The sequence below is a fragment of the Talpa europaea genome (assembly GCF_964194135.1).
Source record: "Talpa europaea genome assembly, chromosome: 14".
NCBI classification, from domain to species: domain Eukaryota; kingdom Metazoa; phylum Chordata; class Mammalia; order Eulipotyphla; family Talpidae; genus Talpa; species Talpa europaea.
In genome coordinates, this window is record NC_140082.1 from 29,442,372 (window position 1) to 29,469,727 (window position 27,356).

The 27,356-nt window shown below is 36.2% G+C and overlaps 1 protein-coding gene and 1 pseudogene across 2 annotated transcripts; both read right to left on the reverse strand.

Annotated features, from left to right (window-relative positions):
- Window positions 1-4,200: 4,200 nt before the first annotated feature.
- On the reverse strand, window positions 4,201-5,585 carry LOC311184136 (pyridoxal phosphate phosphatase PHOSPHO2-like; annotated as a pseudogene). The gene is made up of 2 exons: window positions 5,582-5,585; window positions 4,201-4,786 (listed from the first exon to the last, which is right to left on the reverse strand). The product of its transcript is annotated as a pyridoxal phosphate phosphatase PHOSPHO2-like (transcript).
- A 243-nt stretch (window positions 5,586-5,828) lies between these two features.
- Window positions 5,829-26,788, reverse strand: CCDC7 (coiled-coil domain containing 7; the record flags this gene model as incomplete). The annotated part of the gene is made up of 6 exons (XM_084254017.1): window positions 5,829-5,927; window positions 14,652-14,729; window positions 17,952-17,984; window positions 18,300-18,320; window positions 25,038-25,121; window positions 26,510-26,788. The coding sequence occupies 6 exons, from the start codon at window positions 26,786-26,788 to the stop codon at window positions 5,829-5,831; spliced, it is 594 nt and encodes a 197-aa protein (XP_084110143.1).
- Between the last annotated feature and the right edge of the window lie 568 nt (window positions 26,789-27,356).

The window sequence follows — 27,356 nt, forward strand, 5'->3', positions numbered from 1 at the left end:
TAACATAACAATTACATGATTAGCCAAACCATCAAGAAAATAATGTAAATCATTTTCCCCAAAAATTATTTACAGATTTCATTCTCTTTACCTAGTCCTGAATATCTTTTGACTCTTCTTCTTCTCTAACCTGTTTTAGTTCTTTTTTTTTTTTGAAGATTTATTTTTATTCAAGCATAAAATAACCTGGGTACAGGCCAGATGTGCAGGAGGGTGAGAGGATTCACCAGAGACAGAGCAGGGAACAGAACAGGCAGACTGACTGAAATACACTGCTGAGGGGAGCAGCGGGTGAAACAGGAGAGGTCTGCCACGCCATTTGAGTAGCTCCCTGGCCAGCTGGGAATCAAACTCACACTGTACAGGCTGCGGACAGCTTCACAGTGCAGCACTCACCGCCTGCACCACCAGGGAGGCCCCCTGTTTTAGTTCTTTATTCTTCCCTTCTCACTCTTCTCCCATAATCATATCCTGGTACTGCTTGTACAACCATGTCTACTAATATTATGTTTTTTTAGAAATCTTTTAATATGTTATGTTCATATGACCGCAAATTGTACAAAATAAAAATATAAATTAACAAGAAAAATATTAACATGTATCGTTATTTCTTACCCTTTTGAATCCTCTGGTTTTACTCTGTCTTTTTTCCGCTCTGTTTTTATTGTTTTCTTTGTACGAGCAGATGGAGGTTTTGTTTTCTGTATAATTTTACATAAGCCAGAAACAGTTAATTAGGGTGACAATAAATTATAGAGAAATTTATGAATAATACTACTTTGCAAGTCATTGTTACGTTTCAAGGAAAATTATCTGAATAGAAGCAATACAAAATTAATGATATGACTGGAATGTTTATAATGCTTAGGTGAATGTTAGTTATATCTAAGTTAATACATGTCAAAAGAATTAAGTTCCCCTGACAAATTATAGCCTGTTCTGCTAAAACAAGGCATATGCTTTTCTGAAAATCACCACTATGATAAATTATGCAATAAAAATTACAGTATACACAGGGAAGATGGAATTAGGAGTGTAGCATGCAAAAACAATGTCAAGGATACATTAAAAAAAAGCTTAATAAAATCACTTGTCCAGTTTTATACAGTTAAATGACCAATATATACGATTATGATAAATATATTTATCGGAAAAAGACAGTCAGCTTTTTTATAGTAATGAGCATTAAATATGTTGCAAAAGGGTTATCTGAAATAGGATAAAAAGTTGTAATACCAGATATGGACTGGTGTGGCAGACACATGGTAAACTGAGTAGCTTGTAGAGAAGCTATTTTCTGCCTTCACCTAGTACATTTTAGAGATGACTGAATAAGCAAATGAAAAATTCATGAATGCTTACATTTTTTACTATCTTGGAACAAGTTTGCATTTCAAAACAAATGCAGTAGAATTAGTCACATGTTCTGAACTATTTTTGAACTACTTTCTAGTACCAGATTATCTCACACAATGGAGAAAAATTAACAATTAGAATATTAACAGTTTTTGATAAGCTTAATAATAGAGACCTACTGAGACACTAGGTGCTTATTTCCTGTTTCAGACCACAACTCCCCACATATATCAAATTCAGTATAGTGGCAAATTTCTCACAAGTGAAATGCAAGTATAATATTTTCTTAGAAAATATGGAAAATATGCATAATAACTGAAATTATAAGAATTGCCAATGTCCCAAAATAATTTTGTAGATGATTGTTGAGATGTTTCCTATTTAGAAAAACCTAATATATATTGACAACAGAAAATATCAAAGCAATGAAAAGACTGAAAAATAATGAAGAGGTTATCAATGACTATGGAACAACTTCAGGTAGATTAATAATGTTTGTAACTGGAGTTCATGATAGAGAGAAGAGGTTGGGACATAATGGCCAAATCATTTTCAATTTTGATGAAACTGAATTATATATATGCAGAAATCCACAACAATGTAAGGAAAACTACTCAGAACACATCATCATCAAAAGGAGAAAAATCTTAAATGCAGACAGAATAGAAAAGTAGATCATATACAAGAATAAGACAGCAGACTTTGTGTCAAAAACAACGCAAGCCAGACGACAAATGAGCAACATCTTTAAAGTACAGTAATTTCGCACTTGTGTCTCTGATAGATTTTTAAAGAAATGATATATAATAAAACCAGGTCCTCAAAAAAATCAATTCATTCAATATAGGCCAGGATTGTATTTTTCTCACTTGTTACAATGAAATAATATTGACTGAATGGCATTATGTGAAGAAAAAAAAAGTCAACCTCAAATTCTCTATCCCTCTAACAAAAAGCACAAATTAAAGAACACCAGAATTGCTAATTATGTAGATAAATACAAAGATTTTTTCTTGTTACTTAAATTTCTTTGAAAGTTTACTATTTACAACAAAACTAAGAATAATGCAAAGGATAGTTTATATCATGCAGTAAAATATATGAAAACAATAGCACAAAGTATGAAAAGGAACAAATGAAAGCATATTATTTCAAGATTCCTATATATAAAGTGATTTAATATCACTTGAATACAGACTGTAGTAAATTAAAGACAAACTATAAACTCTAAAGCAACCAACTGACCAGCAAATACAATGGTGATACAGATTTTGATATTTGGAAATGGGGTGCTATTGCAATGTACAATTAAAAATCTGTGAATTTCTATATGGTGTCATTTTTCTGCTTGAAGGATTCCCTATCATTTTTTGGTTGCACAGGTCTGGGAAGCTCTTTGATTTCTGAAAAAGAAATATTTTTTGCCTTCCTTTTTTTTTTTTTTTTTAATAGAGGCATGTTCCATTTATTTATTTGTCTGCTTGTTTGTTTGTTTTGTTTATACATGCACTGGGTACAGTCAGAAGCGCGGGAGGGTGAGAGAATTCACCAGAGCCAGAGTGGGGAGCAGAGCAGGCAGAAGGACTGAAGTACACTGCTGAGGGGAGCAGCGGGCGGCAGGAGAAGTCTGCACGCCATGTGGGACCCTCCTCCGGTGGCCGGGGAGCAGCCGGGGATCGAACCGGCGCCGCAGGGGCCGCGGGCAGCCTCGCAACCCAGCGCTCAACCGCTGCGCCACCGGGGAGGCCCCTTGCCTTCCTTTTTGAATGATTTTTCTTAGTGAAGTATAGAACCAGGGCAACTCTTGGAGTTAATATAGCAGAAGCTCATGGACAGGCAACTCTTGGACTTAAAATACCAGAAATTAATGGACAGACACAAACTTATATCCTTTCAGGGAAGTTTTAGAGAGGAGTTTATGGCTATTTTCCCCATATTTTAGATACAACTCTGGAATTAGATCTAATTGCTTCCCTCCTATAATAGTCATTCTTAGGTGATTAGATCTTACTGGCTTTGTTTGGGTTAAATTTACCAGGATTATTTGAAATGGGGGAAGATACAGAACCCTCCTAAATGTGTAGTTCTTTTTAAATATATATCTAAAGAGATGTGAACCTATATCCCTAAATCATATACGGTGCTGTAAACCAACATTACCTTGCAAAAAATACTATTTTTTAAAAAAGGAATGAATAAGCGGTATAAGGTATCAAATGAGCACCAAAGTTTCTACGGATCAAACAAGAAAATCATGTATCACAGATCACACATTGACTAATCCCATGCAAAAAATCACTGCTCTCTAGAGCAGAGCATTGTGGGTTAGAGACACATCTAAAGAAACAACACAAGAAGGCAAAATCAGAAACTGTTACAACTAAAATATATATATACACATTGAGAACACATTTTCTTGCCCCCCCCCAAAAAAAGTACTAAAGATAAAAAGGAAACAAATTTATGGAATAAATGGAAATACACATTAGTGTGACATAAATACATCTAAGTGTACCAGTAATTAAAATAAACGAAAATAGAATAAACAAGCCAGTTAACAGAGACTGACTTATTAGGAATAATGCAAATATAGACAGTTTGGTACAGGTACATGTAAGTGCATGAAATTATAGAAAGTAAAGTGATGGAAAAAGACATCTGAAACAATTATAAATCTGAAGAAAGCTAGTATAGCTATATTAATATCAGATTTAAAAACACTGCAACATTTTCAAGACATGTAAGAAGTTTCATAGTTTTTGAATGTGGATATAATGATGCATGATTAAAGTGTTGGAAAATATTTATAGTTGGCCAGAATACTCAATTTTTTTTATTTATTTGTCATATTATTAGAAATAGGAAATGCGAAATTATTTCAACAGCTAAAGACCAAATTACAACAGAAGACTGGGTAGGCTCAGAATTTTGAGACATTCTGGTAAGAATTTTCTGCAAAGTGTATCCTTTCTGTGGCAGGGCAACATTTTCTTTAAGAAGTTTACTGGATAGACATCATTTCCACCATCACCTATATATATACAATTTGTATATAAGTTCACTCCCTGTTGTAATTGTTCATGTATAAAATCTATCAAATTGTATTTTTGCCAAGATTTCTTGGGGCACACATTAATGAGCATGGTGGGTTTTCCACAGTGAGATGACCGCTGCTATCAAAAGCTGCTAGATTTGTAAATACTTGATCAAATACATCATGAAAACTGGTAGCTTCCAAAACCCAGTCCATGGAAAATGAAACTGAATCTGAAAAAATAATACAGTCAAATTTATCCTTATTCTTTCTTATAAAACTTAAAATTTCCACCATCCCTTGAGCGAAAGGAATTATCACTGGTCTTTTCATTTTCTCTTTTACCTTCATCGCCTAAATACTTAAAGACTCTGCCAATAAATTCTGTCCAAAATCCTTTTTTTGTTAAGAATCTTGTAGTTCTGCTCTTATATTTTACATCTGTGCAGGATCACTGCCTCTGTAGCCGATTTAGTAGCAAGTCTCCTGATATTCGACTGCTTCCTCCTCTAGTAAGGAAGAAATTTCCGATAACCAACTTTATTTTTTTTTAATTTATTTATTTTTTTAAATGGAGAGGCTTAGCGGGCATAGAGGAGACTTTATTTATTTTTTAAGATTTATTTATTTATACAAGCAATGGGTAAAGGCAGAAGCGCGGGAGGGTGAGCGAATTCACCAGAGCCAGAGCGGGGAGCAGAGCAGGCAGAAGGACCGAGGTACACTGCTGAGGGGAGCAGCGGGCGGCAGGAGAGGTCTGCGCGCCATGTGGGACCCTCCTCCGGGGGCTGGGGAGCAGCCGGGGATCAAACCGGTGCCACAGAGGCCACGGGCAGCTTCGCAACCCAGCGCTCAACCGCTGAGCCACCGGGGAGGCCCTCCGATAACCAACTTTAATAGAGTCAAGAGTATTTTACATCATCTCATGTTTATCTTATACTGAAATACACATCTCATTTTTATATGGTGAATAAAAATACCAAACCAAAACATCTGAGTGATCCATTTGACTCTGTTGTTGGTAGTTTGAAATTTGTAAGCTACATTTAAAAAATGGCAAAAAAAAAAAAATGGCAAAGGAGAATGAAAAAAAGGAAACAAATTTTGTTCTTAGTATTTCTATTCACTCTTCTTAGTGACATGAAACATGCAAATACCAGTTTAAAATATATCTGAAAAACTCTAATATACTCATCTTTCAATAAAATTAAATATTTGTTCTAGAAATGTATCAGGATGTTTAAAGCTTAAATTTGTCTTTCATAGCATCCATTTGGTTTCAATAGTTTATATGTAATTTAGAATACAGGATTGTTATTTTTTTAAAGCACAGCTGTCCTGTTATTAATACCGAAAATATATAATAAACTTTTTATCATTGATTCCTATCCTAATATTAGAAACCTTCAATGAATAGTATACTATTTTTGGACAAAATTTAACTAACCTCTGCATTCTTCAGTTTTTGCAGTTCATTTTCCAATAGCACTTTTTCCTCTGATAACATCTGGAAATCACTTTCCATCTTTTTGCATTTCTAAAATCAAATAATATAATTTTATAATAAGGAAAAGCAAAAATCTCAATATAGAAAAATCATTTAGTACTTATTTCTTAAAGTAAGAAAGTTTTCCTTCACTAATGGAATTAATGAACCACTGGCATGTATCTGTATAGTGAAGCTATAATTGAAGCTGAAAGAAGCAAAGGAACTAGAGGTGACAAAACATGGCAGGTTAGAATTATGGAATATTCTGCTCAGTATTTCAGAAGTGTTTCTAAGTAACAGTAAGCTCTAATAAAAACAAAAGAACAGACAAAGCTTCCCAGCTCATGCATGCATAGAAATCTCTTGAATAAACTGAGGGCCTCCCCTGGTGGCACAGTGGTTGAGCGCTGGGCTGCGAGGCTGCCCGCAGCCTCTGCAGCGCCGGTTGGTTCCCCGGCCGCCAGCAAGTGTCCCACAAAAATAAACAAATAAATAAATAAACAAACTGAGTGTACACTGGATCTTTAAGATTATGTATCCTGACAATGTCTAGAATCTATTAATTGTACACCAAGTACAATTTCAAACCCAGAGTGCTTTACTTACAGTTTGTAACAAATCTTGCTCATTTACAGCTCTGAAAAACAAAACAAATTTATCTATAATGTATTATATTTTTACAATTTATATTTTAAATATTGTAACATATTTATACATTTTCTTTGTAAAATAATTTTTTAAAGATTTATTTATTTATGCATACAAGAGCTGGGGTACAGGCCAGAGGTGTGGGGCGTGAAAGGATTCACCAGAGACAGAGTGGGAAACAGAACAGGCAGAATGATTGAAATACACTGCTGAGGGGAGCAGCAGGCGAGACAGGAGAGGTCTGCTGTGCCATATGGGCTGCTCCTTGGCCGTTCAGGGATCGAACTCATGCTGCAGAGGCTGCGGATTGCTTCATAGTGCAGTGCTTAACCACTTGTGCCACCAGGGAGGCCCTTGTAAAATAATTTAATACAAATGAGTTCAGGTATACTTTGACAACTATTTCAAATATCCAATGCTTTCCCTAGAGATAATAAGTTACAATATATTTTGTTCTCTGCATTTATATAGTAATGCATGTATCTATTCAATTCTATAATTTTTGTGATGGGTTCGTTGTCTAGTTTGCTGTGCTTTTCATGTAAATGACATCATTGTATATATTGTACTCAACTTAGACTTTCTAAGATCTACTTGTATTGGAAAACACAGATCTCTCTCACTCGTAAATATCACTTCTTATTCCACAACAGGATTAAGCAAACTTTTTCTGTCAGAGCCATTGAGTAAATATCTTAGACTTTACAAACCAAATTATTGCTGTCACTATGACCCAACTCTGCAAAAGCTGCTATAGATAAAAGGTAAATGAATGGGTGTGGCTATGTACCAATAAAACCACCTAGAGAAACAAGCTGCAGGGCCTACACCCCAGCTCTTGTATGCATTAATAAATAAATCTTTTTTAAATTTTATATATTTTTTACATCGTTTTTCATTTTTTGTACAATGTATGTATGCAGTTTCATCTTGACTATAGTGCCTGTAAAATTCCCACCACCCTTGTTTTGATTCTACTCCCTTCTCCCCCCAACCGGTAGTGTGTCTCAACATGGATGGAGCTGGAAGGGATCATGCTCAGTGAAATAAAATAAATCTTTAAAAGAAAAAACAAAAAGAAAAGGTGATTATTATTTAAGAGTGATCAGAAAAGTCATGGCACTGCCCTAGTTTTGGGGGAAGGAGGTGTTAACCTCAATTAGCATATACAAAAGGTCCAAAAAATATCACTGTGATTTCATTCTGTAAGACATGCCTTTTCAACGTACCAGTTATATATCCTTAGTCATCTCAAAGAATTGTAGGTCATCTACTGTTACTCTCAAGATACTTACTGACATGCAAATAAATGTACAATGATTGTTCTCACCAGACAATTATATAAATTTTACTTTGGGCATGAGGTTATGTACAGGAAATCCTCTCCTTTATAGTAATCCTAGGACTTCCACTGATTTTTGTTATGTCCAGGGATTCAAAAACCATTTATAACAAGTACCAGTAGCTCAATGTGAGAAGCGAGAATAAATAATACTACAGATGTCTACTTTAATATCCTAGCCCAAAGCAAAGAACATTGATGGAAACAGTTTCCTACTTTAAGAATGTCCCTAGAACATGTTAAAGCTTTCATCTCAAAGCTGTAAAAGTTCTTACCCTCCCCTTCTGATAGAGAGGATTCTAATGAGAAAGAAGGGGATAAAGTAAAATAGGGCTTAATTCAATTATATACCAAGTATGTGACTTTCAATTAATGTAAGGCTACAAGCCTTTTAGTTCCATTTTTAGCAATGACCAGGAAAACTTTTCTTTACATTTGATATGTTACAGTCTTTTATTAAATATGGATGATTGGATTTGATAATTATAAACTCTGATAATGTCAAGTTTTAATGTTGAATCTAAATAAAATTCTTGGAAAATACTGTGACGCAAACTTTTCTGAATGTTTTACTTTAATTCAAAATGTTTACTCAAAAAGAATTTGAGTTTATAATAAATTGTAACTAAGTGAAAAGTATGTACACAAACTACATTTTATATGACTGCATTTTTTTATTTTATAAAAATGTGGTTAATATACATAACAAATGTATCATCTTAATCATTTTAAGTATACAGCCATTAATACTAGGTATATTCACTTTGTTGTACAACTACTATCTATCTTCACCTTGAAAAACTGAAACCCTACACTACGTAAAGAACAGCTCCATGATTCTCATTCCTTTCAGTCCCTGGCAATGACCATTTTACTTTCTGTCTCGATGAATTTGATTATGCTAGGTAACTCATACAAGTGAAATCATACGCTTCTGTCCTTTTGTGACTGACTTATACCACAATGAGCTGATCTTTGCACAAGTTCCTCAGGTTCATTTATATTATCAGATGTCACTATCTCCTTCCTTCTTAAGATTGATACACTGCAGGAATATATCACATTTTCTTTATTCATCTATCTTTATTGCTTCTACCTGTTGGCTATTGTGAATAAGCACACAGTAAACTCAGGTGTACAAGTAAGTATCTCTTTGGGGACCCTAAGTTCAATTTTGGGGGGAGGTAAAATTCCCCCAATTCCAGAAATGGAATTGCTAGGTCATATGGTAATTTTGTTTTTAATTTTTAAAGGAATTGACATATTGTTTTCCATTATATACTATATGATTATAATTTTGAAACTTAAAATTATATATCATAAATATTGATGTAAAAACACTGAATTTTTTAAACAGTGATACTGGTTTTTTGTTTCCAACTTTTCTAAAATAGATAGAAACTCACCCTTATAATTAGGAAAAGAAATTATTCTAAAAGCTTACCTCTCCAATGTATGTGACTGTTTTTCAAATATTTCCAACATGGTATTAAACTGACTAGTCACTGAACGAACAGTTCCTATTATTAAAAAAAAAAATGTAAAGATATTACAAATGGCTGATGTTATACTTCTATGCTCATATAATTAACTGCTATATGTTTGAGAATTATACAAGCATAAAGAGGAGACAGCAAAGTGGCTGCACCCACATTTCCACCAACAGCTTATGAATATTCCTTGTTCTCCACACCTTTGCCAATACTTTTGTTTCTAGTTTTTTCAAAAGTATAAATGTGCAACATATAGCAAAGGAAACAAATAAATCAACTACAATATGGAGGTCTCCCCAGTGGTGCAGCGGGTTGAGCGCAGCGCTGTGAAGCCGTCCACAGCCTCTGTAGTGCCGGTTCGATTCCCGGCCGGCCAACGAGAATCCCACAAGGCACGGCAGACCTCTCCTGTCGCTCCTGCTGCTTCCCTCAGCAGTGTATTTTGGTCCATCTGCCTGTTCTGCTCCCAGCTCTGTCTTTGGTGAATCCTCTCACCATCCCATGCCTCTGGCCTGTACCCCAGCTCTCGTATAAAAATAAATCTTTAAAAAAAAAATCAACTACATATAAAAGAAGCCAAATAAAGCCCAAATAATTGACTGAGAGGCTTAATTCTCATTAAAGGCTCAAAGGGTATATTGAGAGAAGCTAGTCTTAGAATTCAGAATTTCCTATAAGCAAGAGAGAACAATTTAAAATCCTGCATAAAAAATGATAAGGTACAATATACAATATTTTCAGATTAATATAATAGCATAGAAAGTGACTTAAAACTCTGACCTGGACATGCTAAAGGATTACAAAGAATATCAGCTGGTATTCCTGTCACAATTTGAAAATACAGTTCTCAGGAGAGAGAAAAGTCCCTGATATGGACTAAATACTATGTTCACCTAAAATTTATATGCTGAAATCTTTCTATCTAATATGATATTTTAAGATGGGGGTCTCTGAAAGGCAATTAGATCACGAAGGAGTCACAAAAGAGTTTCTTTCCTTTCTTCCTGTTCTTTGTCACTTGAGGACAAAAGAAGGCATCATCTGCAAACCAGGAAGAATGAAGAAGGCTCACCAGAACTCAACTATGTTGGAATCCTAATCTCATACTCCCAAAGTCCAGAACTATGAAAAATAAATTTCTATTGGCTTAGCAACCAGTCTACAGTAACTTGTGATAGCAGTTGAGCTGACTGAGGCCCCTGTAATATTACAGTAGAACATTCATCACAATGAGAAATCTTTTATTATAAGTGCTAGCACAGTATTCAAAAACAAATCTGTTTTTGGCAAATTGTATGGCTGAGAATTCAATACTTACTTGATAGCCAGCTCAACTGTACAACTCCAAACTCAAGGGAATTGTGATTTTACTTCAATAATTACTTTAAAGAAAATTATGTAACTTAATGACATCAACAGAAGTTGTAACACAATGACACTTAAATGAATGGAAACTTACGTGGTTTGGTTTCAGGAATATCTATGTTTACTTTACTTGCATGGGTCTTTATGAATTCTGGAATAAAAGTGAATTTATTGCAAGCTTCAATTATCAATTATATGTATTAATTGAGTTTAAATCTCACATTTTAATACTTCATTCAAAGAAATCTCTAAGAAAAATCAAGAAAATTAAGAAAAAATTCAAATCTGCATGTTTTCTACTCTTACTTGTACTTTAGTATTGGCACATATAATGCATCTAAGACACAGCACCTTCCCTTTCCTATACCCAGTCCCCAAATCTAGCTTGTACAATGTGGCCAGTACAATCTCTTTTAAATTAATTCCAACAATATAATTTTCCTACCAAGAAAAAATCTTCAGTGATTCCCTTATACATATATGTATATATGTAAATTCCTTTGAACAACATCTAATTCCTTTAACTAGGTCTCTCCTACCTTTGTCCCTAGCTATTACTCCACATTATAATCCATTCCATTAGTAATTCCCTACTCATGCTGTTTGTTCATACTTATTGTCTTCTTAAATATCCCTTTCATAAATATCCCCCTACTTCACTTATCTAAATCCTGTTCATCCTTTAAGGTTGCATAAATCTTTATTCAAATTGGATGAACAAATTGGCTCCTTTCTGTAGTCTCATTGCAAATTTCACATACATTTATCATGAATTATACTATATTAAAACAATACATAGTAAATCTGTGTCCTTAATAAATTGTGGATTTATGAGGGTAACCACCATGTTTTATTCATTATCTATACTCCTGGAATCTGGAACATAAAAAAGAACTTTCACTGAAAATATCAAACTCACTAGTGAATATCTTTTATAAATTTATGATTATATAATTTGATGGCTATGCATTTTAAAATTATAAGTCTCAAAATGATAATATATTTAGGAAACTCTATGAAAAGCTAGGGAATTATAAAATATTATCACCTTCAACACTTTGCAGTACATTTTCATAACTTTGTGTCATTTCTGGTGGCTTTTCACTATCCGTGCTAAAATTTCAAAAAAGAAAACATTTATTATCAAAAAATAGGTTCAGCTTACAATTAAATAAGAACTAGAATGTATACCCTAGACATAATCAGTTTGTAGAATAAAATTTAACATATTCTTTAAACTTTATTAACAGACACTAAGGGAAATTAATCAGTAGCAAGCAAATAAGTAAGAGCCAAACTATGTAATTCTATGTATTCCATGAATATAATTAGATATAGCAAAAAATAACATTAATAACAAAAATAGCAAAAGTAAGTTGGATAGAAGCATAAGATTTCTTTTAACCAATATATTATTTATGGTGTAATTATTAAAAGCACAAGTTCTTGGGCCTCCCTGGTGGCACAAGGGGTTAAGACGTAACCTATGAAGCCATCCACAGCCACTGCAGCATGAGTTCGATCCCCAGCCAGGGAGTGGCCCACATGGCACAGCAGACCTCTCCTGTCTCACCCACTGCTCCACTCAGCAGTGTATTTCCTTCGACCTGCCTGTTCTGTTCCCCTTTCTGTCGCTGGTGGATTCTCTCTCCCCCAACCCCTGCACCTCTGGCCTATACCCTGGTTCTTGTATACATGAATAAATAAATCTTTAAAAAAAAAAAACAGCATCTCCTAATGGTGCAGTGGGTTGAGCGCCACACTGTGGAGTTGTCCAGAGCCTCTGCAGTGCGGATTCGATTCCTGGCTGGCCAGGAAGAAACCCACAGGGTGGGGCAGACCACTCCTGCCTCGCCCACTGCTCCCCTCAGCAGTTTGTTTGGTCCATCTGCCTGTTCTGCTCCCTGCTCTGGCTCTGGTGAATTCTCTCACCCTCCTGTGCCTCGGACCTTTACCCCAGTTCTTAATAATTAAATAAATCTGTTAAAAAATCTTAAAAAAAAAATAAAAGCACAATTTCCTGAATAAGATTCCATGGTTCAAAACCTTTTTTTAGCCACTTATTAATTATATGACCTTCAGTAAATTACTGAGCCATTCAGAGCTTAATTTTCTTCATGTATTAAAGTTGGGGTATTATACCATCTATCTCATAAAGTATCTATAAGTACAAAATGATAAATGCAAAGTTAAAAGGAAGCACCTAGCACACACTAGATACTTAAATTTTAAGTACTACTAAATAGTTTGAAACTAACTTTATGCTTCTCAAAATAAAACTCAAGTGAGTATATCTGAATCTCTGAACCAAGGTCTAGTTATGTAGCCCCCAATGGATCCAACACAAGTACCACTACTTTCATTCCTTTATGTATAGTCATCAGGTGTTCATAAAGTTATATATATTTACTGTTATTAACATGCAATATTAAATAAATGTAATGTGACAGGGAATACACCGATGCATGTAACTTGTTTTGATCTTGAGGAAGTAACAGTTTTAGAGCGAACACTTACACATGATTGATTAAATTAATAATTTAGTGATAATACCTTGAAATAATGATGTATCACTAATTTATAACAAAAAATCATTAGGGATGTGATTTGATGTCAAAGAATAGAGATAAGAAAGATGTAACAAAAGAAGAGATCATTGTCGGACAGGATTTCTCAACCATAGTACTACAGACACTGGAGGAAAAAAGTCTCTTCAACACAGTGTTGGGAAAACTGGACAGAATAAAAGTAGACCACTATCACACCACACACACACAAATTAATTCAAAATGCATTAAATGTGATGTAAGACCTCACACCATAATATTCATAGAAGAAAATATTGGCAAAACATTCCAAGCATTGGCTTCATAGATGTCTTAGAAGACTTGACACCAAAAGCAAGGGAAACAAAAGCCAAGATAAACAAATGGAACTAAATCAAATGAAAAAGAAAGCAACTATGTGCACAGCAAAAGAAACTATCATCAAAACAAAAAGACATCCTATGAATAAGAGAAAATATATGTATGTCATGCATCTAACAAAGGGCTAATACTCAAGATCCACAAAGAAGTCATACAACTCAACAAAAAGAAAGCAAACAATCCAGTCAAAATGGGTAGAAGAACTAAAGAGAAATGCAAATGAATACCACAAGGAGGTACCACCTCATATCTATTGGATGGCCCATATCAAAATGACTAGAAACAGGGCTCTGCCCACAGATGGTAGAATAGAGAAGCTGCAATTATCCTCTCTCTTAAAAATAACTAGGAAAAAAACACTGATATGGTCATAGAAAGGTCCAGATGCTTTGAACCAGCTATACCTCTCCAGAACATCCCTAGGGAGTTCAAAAACTAAGGTTGGTGGTCACTGAAGGGAGAGAATAGGAGGTGTCTAGGGGCACCCTGTCTGAGCTCTGGGTTGATTTCCCAGGACACAATGAGGGAAACCCAGGACATTGCAAAATACCTCAGTGGAATTTTCCTGACACAAGAGTGGGCCTGGACCCAACCCAGGCAGCAGGAGTTCTTTAGACTCTGATCCAGGAAATTGGGAATGCCTCAATTGGGGTGGTACACCCACTGAAAGCTCTCTCCTCTCACCCTCCCAGAAGAGATCAAAGAAAAGCCAGACATGTGGCTAGTGACTGTTGTAGGAGACAGTAACATTTCAAACTACTGAAATTTCAATTAGGAGCTGACTAGACCTTCTGATGTGATTTCAAACCTCTATGCACATTTTAATATCTGAACCATTATCCTACATTATTATTAGTCATATGCCCACTATTACTGGTTTTAGTTCTGTTAAGTCATATTTTACTTACTTGGTTTTATAAAACAAGGATTTCCAGGAGCTCCCAGACCCTTGTTTAATGTGATTTTTCAGTTCTTCAAGTTTTTGCACTTGCTTTACCATTTGAAAAATGTTTAAAGTGATTGTATCATCAGATGCTGGTAATGCTGTTTCTAAAAAGCTTTGATCTTTACTTATCTAAAATAATAAAATTAACCAGTTACTTAGGAAATATTGTTCCTATACCTTACAGAAACTTTATGATTTCATTTCTCATATTTAAATACTTTCATATTATTATTTATCCTATAATCAAATATTAATATTTGTACAAACATATATAAATAATTAACTAGCAACAAAATTATAGCTCGGTGTTAATTTTCACAATCAGAACTGAAATCTAATCTTCTGTTTATTATTTTAATATATAAGAATGTTAAGCAAAGTTCAGTAACAACTGTAGCAGACCAGCGAAGCACAATTTAAAATATCTAAAAGAGAATTCCAAAGTAATTGTTCCCCCAAAATTCTTCCTATGGAAAGATAGCAAATTGGCCTCAACAAGTTAGTATCTGGGGTCTATGGAGCTGGCATTCCTCAGGTTGCATGGGGAAGACTGAGACATTTGGGGGCCTCAAGTTCTCTGGAATAAATCAAGCGACAGTGTAATGAGCAGTCAAGAGAATCAGTTAGATCCATTGAATAAAACCACAATTGATATTGTAGAAAATCAGCCTACTTTTAAAAAGTTTAGCAAATATGAGTGCGAAAAAAAGTGAAAGAAATTTAGAAACAGTCAATATGTGGACACACAAACAGGCAGAATAGTTAACTGAGGTCAGGAAGTATTGACAAGAAAAATAAACCAATGCAGAAACCTCTAATTCTGATGGAAGGAAAATCTGGGGTGGGGTGAAGTAGTGACAGCATAATCTAGGACCTAGCAAAGAGAAATTCTAGCACTAAAAATGTATGACAGAGACTTCATTTTAGAAATGTCAACTTGGAATAGGATTAGAATACAGTAATATAATGGAAGTCAGATTGGAGGTACAGTACAGGTGGAAAGGAAGCAGGAGATATATGGAAACTCTATGGACAAAATAAAGATTCCAAAGAAGAGACAGTCACTCAAAAGGAGTCTAAAAAGTGAAGTAGCAATCAGCTACAGTTGTGTATTGCCTCCCATTTAAAAACACATTCTTCACTATTCTCATAATAGAAGAAGATTTCTGTATTGACCAGTATAATGGCATTAACCTTTGTCAGCAGAGGACCCTACACTCTAGAGGAGAAAGAAGCTTGTCTTCCTATTTCTGTCATATCTCTTTTGCTTAATCATAGGGAAGGGCGCATTATACCTAGTAGTGCTCATCTCTAGCAAGTTTTATGTTTCATTTTTTAAAAAATTTTTTATTCACGCATACAAGAGCTGGGGTACAGGCCAGAGATGTGGGGTGGTGACAGGATTCACCAGAGACAGAGTGGGGAACAGAACAGGCAGATTGACTGAAATACACTGCTCAGGGGAGCAGCAGGCGAGACAGGAGAGGTCTGCTGCACCATGTGGGTAGCTCCCTGGACAGCTGGGAATTGAACTCGTGCTGCAGAGCCTGCGGATTGCTTCATAGTGCGTTGCTCAACCCCTTGCGCCACCAGGGAGGCCCCACCAGCAAGTTTTAATAGTAACATTCCCATGGGTGACTTCCTGGAAAAAGTCCTGAGAGAGCACATCCCCATGGGCAGTGCCAATGACAAAACAAAATTATTCCAAGATTCTTCCAAAATGATTAATGTACATAGATCATATATAATAACCCTCTAAGGAAAACTGTTGAAGTGGCAGATTGCTAAACAACACACAAAAATTATTCAGTACATAATTCAGAAGCTCTGATTTGGAGTTTGAAAAGGTACATATTTGTAACTGATACCTTGGGTGATATTTAAATATGACCCATCAGTGCAAGACTGAGATGGTGACAAAGGAAAATAAATGAACTGATGAGCTTCATAAAGTCAAAGAGTGACCAGAGCACTGTTTAAAGAATGTAGTTCAAGAATGAGTTGACTGGGGCCTCCCCGGTGGTGCAGTGGTTGAGCGCTGGGTTGCGAAGCTGCCCGCAGCCTCTGCAGCGCCGGTTCGATCCCCAGCCGTTGGGCGAGGGTCCCACATGGCATGCAGACCTCTCCTGCCGCCTGATGCTCCCCTCAGTAGTGTACTTCGTCAGTCTGCCTGCTCTGCCCTCCCCTCTGGCTCTGGTGAATTCTCTCACCCTCCTGTGCTTCTGACTGTACCCAGTGCTTGTATAAACAAATAAATAAATCTTAAAAAAAGAAAAGAATGAGTTCACTGAATCAGTGACTTATAAAATAATCTGGTTAATGGTAAGGTTCAGTATGAAATTGGATGTGAAGGCAAGAGGTAAAGGACGCTTAACTAGATCTTCAAAGATGATGAAGTCAAGAAAGTGAGAAACTGGCATGTGGGTAGGTCTCACATATTGACAAAACTAAAAATAAAGTGAGTCAAATCCATAATATAATCTGAAAAGAGTTTGGGAGACAAAAGTAAGAAAGTAGAAAATAAGCTGGATTGCTCAAGTTTCAAAGAAGTCAATATTTTTCAAGAAGGTGCGGGAATAGTGGACTTCATTCCGATACTGTGTCTCTGAAGAGGTAATGACCAATCTACCACAGTCAAAGAAGAACCCCTAATATGCTTCCAATGTCAGTCATGCCTATGCAAAAGCAAAGCCCATATAGGCCATGATAGTTTTCGAATCAGGGGCAGAGGAGATATAAACAGGTGCTAGGCGACAGTTACAAATTCTATCTTTACTCTTTAATTTTATACCCCAAATGAATGGGCCTCTTTTACTTAAGAACCTGAGTTTCAGGAATGTTTAATTGGGCTAAACTGTAGGCATAGCCAAGGGAAATATAGAATCATTACACAAATCACTGAAACTACCCTGGGAATCATTCTGCTATGTTTACAGCATTCACAGTATGTTTTCTAAAATAGAATTATAATCTCCTTAAGAGAGAGAGATGACTACTCAAGCTGGAGGTAAAGTACCTGAAAATCAAAAGCATAAAATATGATCACTGAAATAATTAAATTGAAAAGAAAACTAATATATAATTTTATGATTAAGTTTATATCATATTATACATGATATTTTAAATTTAGGGGAAAATTTTTAGGTGGTAAGTTTTTCTTGCCACTTGCTCTTTTACATAAATTAAGGAAAGACTAATAATCAAATTTCTATTATTCACTTTTAGAATACACACAGAATCTAAAAAATCACTATTTAATGGTTATTAAAAAATGTAAACTTATACCTACAATTAGTTTTCAAATGAGACAAAATATTCACTTAATTAGCAATTTTAAAATGTTATACTTACCTCTTCCATCTGATTGACCTGATGTTGAAACCACTGAAAAAGAAAAGAGAAAAAAAGTAGTTACTGGTAAGTTGAATTTTTGCACTGAAATAAGTCTCTGTGTGTGTGTGTGTATCTTCATTTATCAAATATTAGTCTTGAACCAAACATCATTTATCATCTGTTTCAGAATGGGACTATAGCAGCATACATTGGAACATAAAATTTTTAAATCAGCAAGTTTGGGTATTTTTTTTACTTCTTCAACATTTAAAGCCTCTGTTTCATTTACACACACACACACACACACACACACACACCCCTGTAATAAATTTTACTTAAACTTAAGCTGTAATATATGAAACATACCTTAAAAAGAGATTCCAAAATCTGAAAAATAAATTTTAATTAAAACATGTAAACATAATGTTCTTCACAATGCATATGATAAAATATTTAATTCATTTTTTGCAACTTTCAATCACAAAAATATACAAATTACTAAAAAAAACTATAAATCTATAATCTAAAATCTCACTATTTTTATCTTTACAAATAGAGTTTTTAGTACATTTATATAGTTCTTTAGTTCTAGGGAAAAAAATAATTTTCCATCCTTACAGATGTATACTAGGAGACCCCCAAATAATTCACATCTATAATTTATGTATTTCTTTTTTTTTTTAAAGATTTATTTATTTATTTATTCATACAAACATTGGGTACAGTCAGAAGCACGGAAGGATGAGAGAATTCACCAGAGCCAGAGCGGGAGCAGAGCAGGCAGAAGGACCGAAGTACACTGCTGAGGGGAGCAGCGGGCGGCAGGAGAGGTCTGTGCACTATGTGGGACCCTCCCCCGGTGGCCGGGGAGCAGCCGGGATGGAACCGGCGCCGCGGAGGCTGTGGGCAGCTTCGCAACCCAGCGCTCAACCGCTGCGCCACCAGGGAGGCCCCTAATTTATGTATTTCTTAATATTGGCAAAGAATAAAATTTAAATTCCTCTCAGAAGTGCAGTATATCTATATTGTCATGTAACAGCAAATACAATAATTAAAAGCATAGTCTTACCAATATTATCTCTTCAATAAAAGTTTGTTTTGCTAAATGTGCTAAAAATAAAGATATAAAATACTATTACTTGATATTTTAAATGGAAAATACAAAGAATTGGTTTGGGAAACAGTGAGAGAAATGGAACATACAAAACCAATCAAAAGTCCAAGATATCTAGGAAATAGAATGCTGAAATGGTTACACACACACACCCCCCCCCAACACATGCACACTCACACACACAGCCATTCAATAATATCTGGATAAAAATTTTGAATTACATTTAAATATCGAAAGGAAAATATTACTGCAAATATTCACGCTGAAAAAAAAGTTAAGTGAAAACTCAAACTAGTCTAAAATCCCTCTTCTGCAACACCAAATCTAGATCACTAGTTCAAAAAGTGTGGTCCAGCAACCAATAGCATTAGCAATGCTTAAGCAACCGTATTTTTTGTTTTAAATTTTAAAAATTCCCTTTTCACCACCATCCTGTATTATCCCCTTGTCTCTCTCCCTTCCACTTAATCTGAGTACGATGATATTTATCGCTATCCACTGGTTTTTGTTAAGTGTTTATGGACACCTTATCAAATTGTCTGCTCTGTAAATAACCAGTATTTGTTATCATTCTGACTTGCTTTACTACGCATAATCGTTTCAAAATCCCTCCTCTCCATTGGAATTGGCTGCATGTCATTCTTTGTTATGTCTATATGTTATTCAATACTGTTGATGTACCACATCTTTTTTTTTTTTTTTAGAGGCATGTTTTATTTATTTGTTTGATTGTTTGTTTGTTCATACATGCACTGGGCACAGTCAGAAGTAAGGGAGGGTGAGAGAATTCACCAGAGCCAGAGCGGGGAGCAGAGCAGGCAGAAGGACCGAAGTACACTGCTGAGGGGAGCAGCGGGCGGCAGGAGAGGTCTGCACGCCATGTGGGACCCTCCTCCGGTGGCCGGGGAGCTGCCGGGGATCGAACCGGCGCTGCAGAGGCCGCGGGCAGCTTCGCAACCCAGCGCTCAACCGCTGCGCCACCGGGGAGGCCCCTGTACCACATCTTCTTCTTCTTTTTTTTTTTTTAAATGTTATTTTTTTTTTATAAAGGCATGTTTTATTTATTTATTTATTTATTTATTTATTTATTTATTTATTTATTTATTTATTTATTCATTTGTTTTATTTATACAAGCACTGGGTACAGTCAGAAGCGCGGGAGGGTGAGAGAATTCACCAGAGCCAGAGCAGGGAGCAGAGCAGGCAGAAGGACCGAAGTACACTGCTGAGGGGAGCAGCGGGCGGCAGGAGAGGTCTGCGCCATGTGGGACCCTCCGCTGGTGGCCGGGGAGCAGCCGGGAATCGAACCGGCGCTGCAGAGGCTGCGGGCAGTTTCGCAACCCAGCGCTCAACCGCTGCGCCACCGGGGAGGCCCGTGTAACACATCTTCTTGATCCAATCTCCCATCAATGGATATTTAGGCTGCTTTCCTGTCTACTTATTGTAAATACTGCTGCTATTAATTTTGTGGAACATAAGGGTTTTGTGTTGATGGTTTCATATTCTTTGGATAGATATCCAAGAGTGGGGTTGCTGGGTAGTATGATACTTCCCTTTTTAGATTTTTAAGGTAAATCCAGATTGCCTTCCATAATAGTTGCACCATTTTATATTCCCAGCTACAATGATTCAATCAGGTTCCTTTATTCCCACATCCTCTCCAAAACCTGTTGTCAGAGGTCTTTTTAATATGTGCCATTATAGTGGGCATGAAATGGCATCTCATTTTGGTTTTAACTTGCACCTCTCTTATTGGAAGTCATGATAACTTTTTTTTTTCATGTATACTTGCTTTCTGCATATATATATTTTTAAAAGATTTAGTTATTTATACATACAAGAACTGGGGTACAGGCCAGAGGTGTGGGGGGTGAGAGGATTCACCAGAGACAGAGTGGAGGACAGCACGGGCAGATTGACTGAAATACACTGCTGAGGGGAGCAGTGGGCAAGTCAGGAGAGGTCTGCTGCACCATGTGGGTAGCTCCCTGGCTGGGGATCGAACTCATGCTGCAGTGGCTGCAGATAGCTTCATAGGTTGCATCTTATCCCCTGCACCACCAGGGAGGCCCACTTTCTGGATATTTTCTTTAGTGAATTGTTTGTTCATATCTGCTGCCCATTTATGATTAGGTTGCTAAAATAATGTATTTATTAGTAATGCAAATTTTGGGCCATCCCACTCTACTGAAAAACCCTGGAAGTGTATATATTCAGAGCAAACACTAGAAAATATATTCTTATTAGAGATTACAGATAATTTGTTTTTTTTCTGTATTTTCCTCACTTTATAAAATGTTCCACAATAATACTGTTTTCAATTAGATAAAACACAAAAAATATTAATTCTAAAACTCAAAAACAAGGTGTATTATTTTTGGATTTAGGATATACTACATATTATTCAATTTTCACAAATAATATAGACATACAGAAAGGTAGGACGTTAAACAAAAATATGTTAACAATAGTTGCTTATCTTGAAGAAATAGAATTTTGATGACTTTCATTTTTTTGGAATGTCTTAATTTTTTAAATTTTTGTTAATTATGATACTTCATTTTTGTAATATAAACTTACTTAGAAAATACAATAAAATATAAATACTCCATATGAAAATACTAATGACTCAATCACTGCTTTATTTAGAGGAAAATTTGCCTTTTTTGTGTGTGTTTATCCACTGAAATTTATTTATTTATTTATTTTTAAATAATAAATTTTATTTTTATATTCCCCATACAATTGCAACCCCCCCATTCTGACCCCAATCCCTCCCCTCCCGCCCCCCACCCCCCAAAAAGTGTCTCTGGTTCATAGTTTTTTGTTGATTTTGATTTTCACTTTCTTATAGTTATTCATTTTCCTGGTCCCTTATTTAAGTTTTCTAGATTCCTGCTATGAGTGAGACCATCCAGTATTTTTCTTTTTCTTTCTGGCTTATTTCGCTGAGCATGATCCCTTCCAGCGCCATCCATGTTGCTGCAAATTGCATGTGTTTATCTTTTTTGAATGCTGAGTAATATTCCATGGTATATATGTACCACATCTAAGGAAAATTCGCCTTTGATGTAAATGTCTATGGTAAGAATAAGGAAAAATCCAATGTCCTTTATAACTTCTTAAGACATTGTATTCAGAATAGTATTACCAATGAAATTATTACATTCAAGTTCAAACATCCAATATATCTTTAAAAATTTTGTTAATAATTAATTTCAGGGCTTCCCCTGGTAGCTCAGTGGTTGAGCGCTGGGCTGCGAGGCTGCCCGCAGCCTCTGTAGCACTGATTCGTTCCCCCGCCACTGGCGAGGGTCCCACAAAAAAAAATAAATAATTTCAATTATTAATAGGAACTAGAATATAGTTAACACAGTTGTTTGCTATTATTATTACTGCTTGCTAATAATTAAAATTATTAAAATACTAAGTAATATTTTAGAATTGGCCACTTATACAAAATACATACATTTTGTTTTTCCTTAGTTGCTGTTTCTAACTGAGTTAGAAATTGTGAACAACATTCCAAGAATGCACGCAGATTCTTCCAACCTTTTCAAAAGAATAACAAACCAGAAAATTACTTTTATTTCAGAACCCATCTGCATATCCATCTGTATTTAAACTCTAAACATGTAAGACATGAAGTGTTTAAACTCTAAACATGTAAGACAAGAAGACATGCTCCAAATGCTATACTAGCAGATTCTCCCAGAAAGTATGGAAGAAAGTATATTCTGGGTCGTGACTTTCATTCATGCTGATTTCCTAGCTATGTTTCCCTCCATTCTCCTCTACAATTTACAGGTGGCCAAAACAGGTAACCCTTGTATATACCTTACAAATATATATCTTTGTGTAGAAAATGAATGCTAATTATGGCAACTTATTATAAGTTTACCTGCCAAGAGTTAATGATTTTTCACTATCACTTATGGACCACAGAAAACTTTGAAGAAAAGAAAAAGTAATGGATTAAAATGTCACAATGACTGAATTCCTTTTTTTTTAAGGTAATTTTTTTAAAGATTTATTTATTTATACAAGAATCGGGGTACAGGCCAGATGTGCAGGAGGGTGACAGGATTTACCAGAGACAGAGTAGGGAACAGAACAGGCAGACTGATGAAATACACTGCTGAGGAGAGCAGCGGGTAAGAAAGGGGAGGTCTGCTGCACCATGTGGATTTCTCCCCTGCCGGCAGGGATCGAACCCATTCTGCAGAGGCTGTGGATAGCCTCACAGTGCGGCGCTCAACTGCCTGCGCCACCAGGGAGGCTCTGAATTTCCTCTTATAAAGCAGTGATTTGTAGCTCAGAGAACTGACCCATGATAAACAAATTTCAGATGCCTGTGTACAGTTAGGATTGTCAAAGAATGTGCTGCATGAGGAATAAGTTTCCTCTACAGACACTGAAACATATTCACATTTGCTATGGTAGAGACCTGTGATCACACGGGGAGAGGGGGAATAACTGAGACAGTCATTCAGGAAAGCAGGAAAATGACTGAACTAGAGTTTCTAATCACTACAAGGTGGGACCATTAGCATACTTGGGGATTTCCTTCCACACACAGTCAGGTGCCACCAATATAAAAAAAAGATGGAGATCGAGTCGATCAGGGTTGCAGTTTAACAAAATAAGATCAGTAAAAGCAGAACAGGGAACAATAGTCTAAAGTAGCTACGCCAGGGAGCAATAATAATGGATCATGGAATTTAAACTAGCGGGGGGTGCAACTGTATGGGGAATATAACCAAAATGAAAATGCATACATTGTGCAAAAATGAAAAATGATGTAAGAATTATATAAAATAAAATATTTTAAAAATTAATATTTTAATTAATATTAACCGCTGCAGTGGCGGCTGGGTTGTGAAGCTGCCACCAGCTTCTGCAGCGCCAGTCCGATCCACGGCTGCCGGGCGAGGGTCCCACATGGCGCGCAGACCTCTCCTGCTGCCTGCTGCTCCCCTTAACAGTGTATTTTGGTCCTTCTGCCTGTTCTGCTCCCTGCTCTGGCTCTGGTGAATTCTCTCACCCTCTTGCACTTCTGACTGTACCTAGTGCTTGTATAAATGAATAAATAAATCTTTAAAAAATTAAAAAAAAATTAACTAGGTAAGCTAGGGCTCAAGGAGAATTTGGGATCATAAAAGGCACTAGGACCAATGGCATCGATTTAAAGATGCAAGAACACTAGTTTGAAGGGATATATGCACTCCTCTGTTCATTGCAGCACTATTTTCAATAGTCAAGTTATGGAAACAACCTAAGTGCACAGTGGTAAGTGAGGATTATATCATGAAGATGATGATGTTGGTACTATGTGTGTACACATGCACATACAATGGAATACTACTTGGATATCTTCAAAAAAGATGAAAGCTTGCTTTTTGTGCCAACATGGGCAGAATTGAAGGGGATTATACTAAGTAAAGTAAGTCAGAAGGAGAAAGACAAATACTGGATAGTTTCACTCATCTGTAGAATATAAAGAAACAAACAAAGGAACAGACAAAGCTAAACCAAAACAAGTCCTAGAAATCTGACTGTAGAACTGAGGTTACCAGAGGGGTAGGGTAAAAGGTGAGAAGCACATAGGGAGGGGAGCCACCCTTTATGTGGGGGACTGTAGTAGGGATTATTGCAGCTTTGGTGATGAGTATGGTGTAGTGATACACATTTGAAGAGCTGGAATATTTTCTCAACATGATAAAGAATACACATCACAAACCAACAGCCAACCACAAGCTTAAAAAATGAAACAGGTAAGACTGTAGCATTATAAATAGGCTCAAGATATACATAACCCTTAATTAAATGTCAAGATGTACTGGCAGAGGATGGAAAGATCAGTACACTAATTTCAAGTTATCTAAGAGAATCATTTTCAATGATTGGTATTTGTTGAGAACATATGTGGACTCAAAAAATATTTAACCCTTTTTGGTGTTAACGTTTCTACATTAGGATAACATACATACAGATAAACTGAGTTCTTCATTCTCAGCTGGCTTCTCTTCATTTTGGATGTCATGTCCATAGGCTTCTTCCAAATTAGAAACAACCTATGAAAAAATCAAAGCAAATTAAGTACTAGTGAAAGTGTTACATTAATGTAAAAGATATTTAATCAACCATATCAAGACTTTAGCAGTGCCATCAACATAAATTTTTCATCTCATGCCCTATTTCCCATTATCATGAAGTTCTTCACCCTACTATCTAAAAAGGGGGAGAGGTCTATGACTCTTACATTTCTATGTTGACAGCTATTTAAAAGGAAAATGATCTGTCCATAAATAATTGAAGCACTCTATGTAACACCAAGGTATTCCTCAATATCTGACTTGATTTTCTTCTTCGAAGAGAGGGGGAAATAAGAGATGGAGACCAAAACCAAAAAAAATTTTAAAGGGCCTCCTCTGGTGGTTGAGCGCAGCACTGTGAAGCTGTCTGCAGCCTCTGCAGCGCGGGTTCAATTCCGGCCAGCGAGAATCTCACATGGCGCAGCAGACCTCTCCTGTCTTGCCCGCTGCTCCCCTCAGCAGTGTATTTCAGTCAGTCTGCCTGTTCTGTTCCCCTCTCTGTCTCTGGTGAATCCTCTTACCCTCCCGCACATCTGGCCTGTACCCTGGTTCTTGTATATGCATGAATAAATAAATCTTAAAAAAAATTATTTTAAAGATAATTCTCTGAACTAACACCTCAAATTTTAAGCAAACATATTTTTGAAAGTTTGTCAAATTATATTCTTTTTATATTTGTGCCCCTCCTCATGGTTTTCACTTTGGTACATTTACAATTCAATTCTGGATCTTTATGCAAAAAGAAACTCAGAAAAAGGCTTTCCCCTAATCCTAAGAGCAAAAGTTTCTAAACTACAGAGTAGAGTTAACATAGCAGGCATGAGACTTAGACAGATCTATCCCTAGAAAGATCTGCTTACAAGGCTGGACTTAGGCTGGTGTCTCAGAACTTAGATTTCAGGTCGGTCCCCACGATTCGCAGGTAACATGGGTCATTCACTGGTAACCCGTCCCTAAGTTGAACAACAATGTGATTTATATTGAATACTTGCTTTCCTTCAGGGAGTCTAGATTTTGGTACGTCAAACAGAGAGTACTTAGGTGACCAACCCCAATAAAACCCAGGGCACTGAGTCTCTAGTGAAGTTTTCGGTTGGTATTTCATATGTTGTCACAATTTGCTGTTGCTAGAATTAAGCATATCCTATATGACTCCAAAAGTAGAATGTGAGGAGTCTGAACCTAGTATCCTCCAGACTTCACCCATGAACTTTTTCCTTTTACTGATTTTGCTTTGTATTCTTTCACTGCAACACGTCTTAGTATCAGTATGGCAATGTGCTGAGTACAGTGAGTTTTTCTAGCAAATTATTAAACCCAGGGATAGTCATAGAGATCCCCTGCCCAGGGAGCAACCAGTATCTTACCATTTTCAGACGGTTGGTAACTGTACTGATCAATTCATCTTCTGCTATTAACTCCTTTGTCCTACTTGATGGAACAGGCAAAGCATACCTTATGAGGGAGTCTCCTGTTGGTGGAGATCTTAAGACCATTTGTTCAAAGTTATCACGTACTGATTTTGCAGTCTGTTTTTCCTTTGGTGCAAGTGATAATGGTGAATTAAGCAGTCTTTTTTTACGAGTTACTTCTGGTACTTTTGCCAACTTATTACTAGAGGTCAACAGATGTTTTACTGGCTTCATTTTGTTGTTTATTTAGTTTCCAAATTATAGATGAAATTTTTATTCTTCCCTGCAAATAAAACATTAAGATTTCAGATTTAAAATGATGGCAGAATTATCAACTGCTTTAAAGATGATTCCACAGTAAATTCTGGTACAATTATAAAACGGAGCTGGAAACATTTCTAACAAAAGACTGTGAGAAAACCCTAGAGGAGATTGAAGACTCATTTACATCTGGATAATCAAATTAAGGGAAGTGAAAACTGAACTAGGGTGGGTCCTAATCCAATGCCTGATGTCTGTACTGGAATTAAAAATGGACAGAGACACAGATACAGATACCTGTAGATGAAAACGCCAGGTGAAGACAGAGACAGACAGGAGACATGAGTCTCAGGCCAGGGACACCTAGGACTACCAGCGCCCACCAGAAACTAGACACATGGAACAAAGTCTCCTGCAAAGCCTGCAGAGGGAACCAACTCTGCCCACACCGTGGTATCAGTCATCCAGCATACAATACTATGGGGAAAATAACTTACTGCAGGCCCAGGAATGCTGGTGAAAATGATCCAATAGAAAGCAA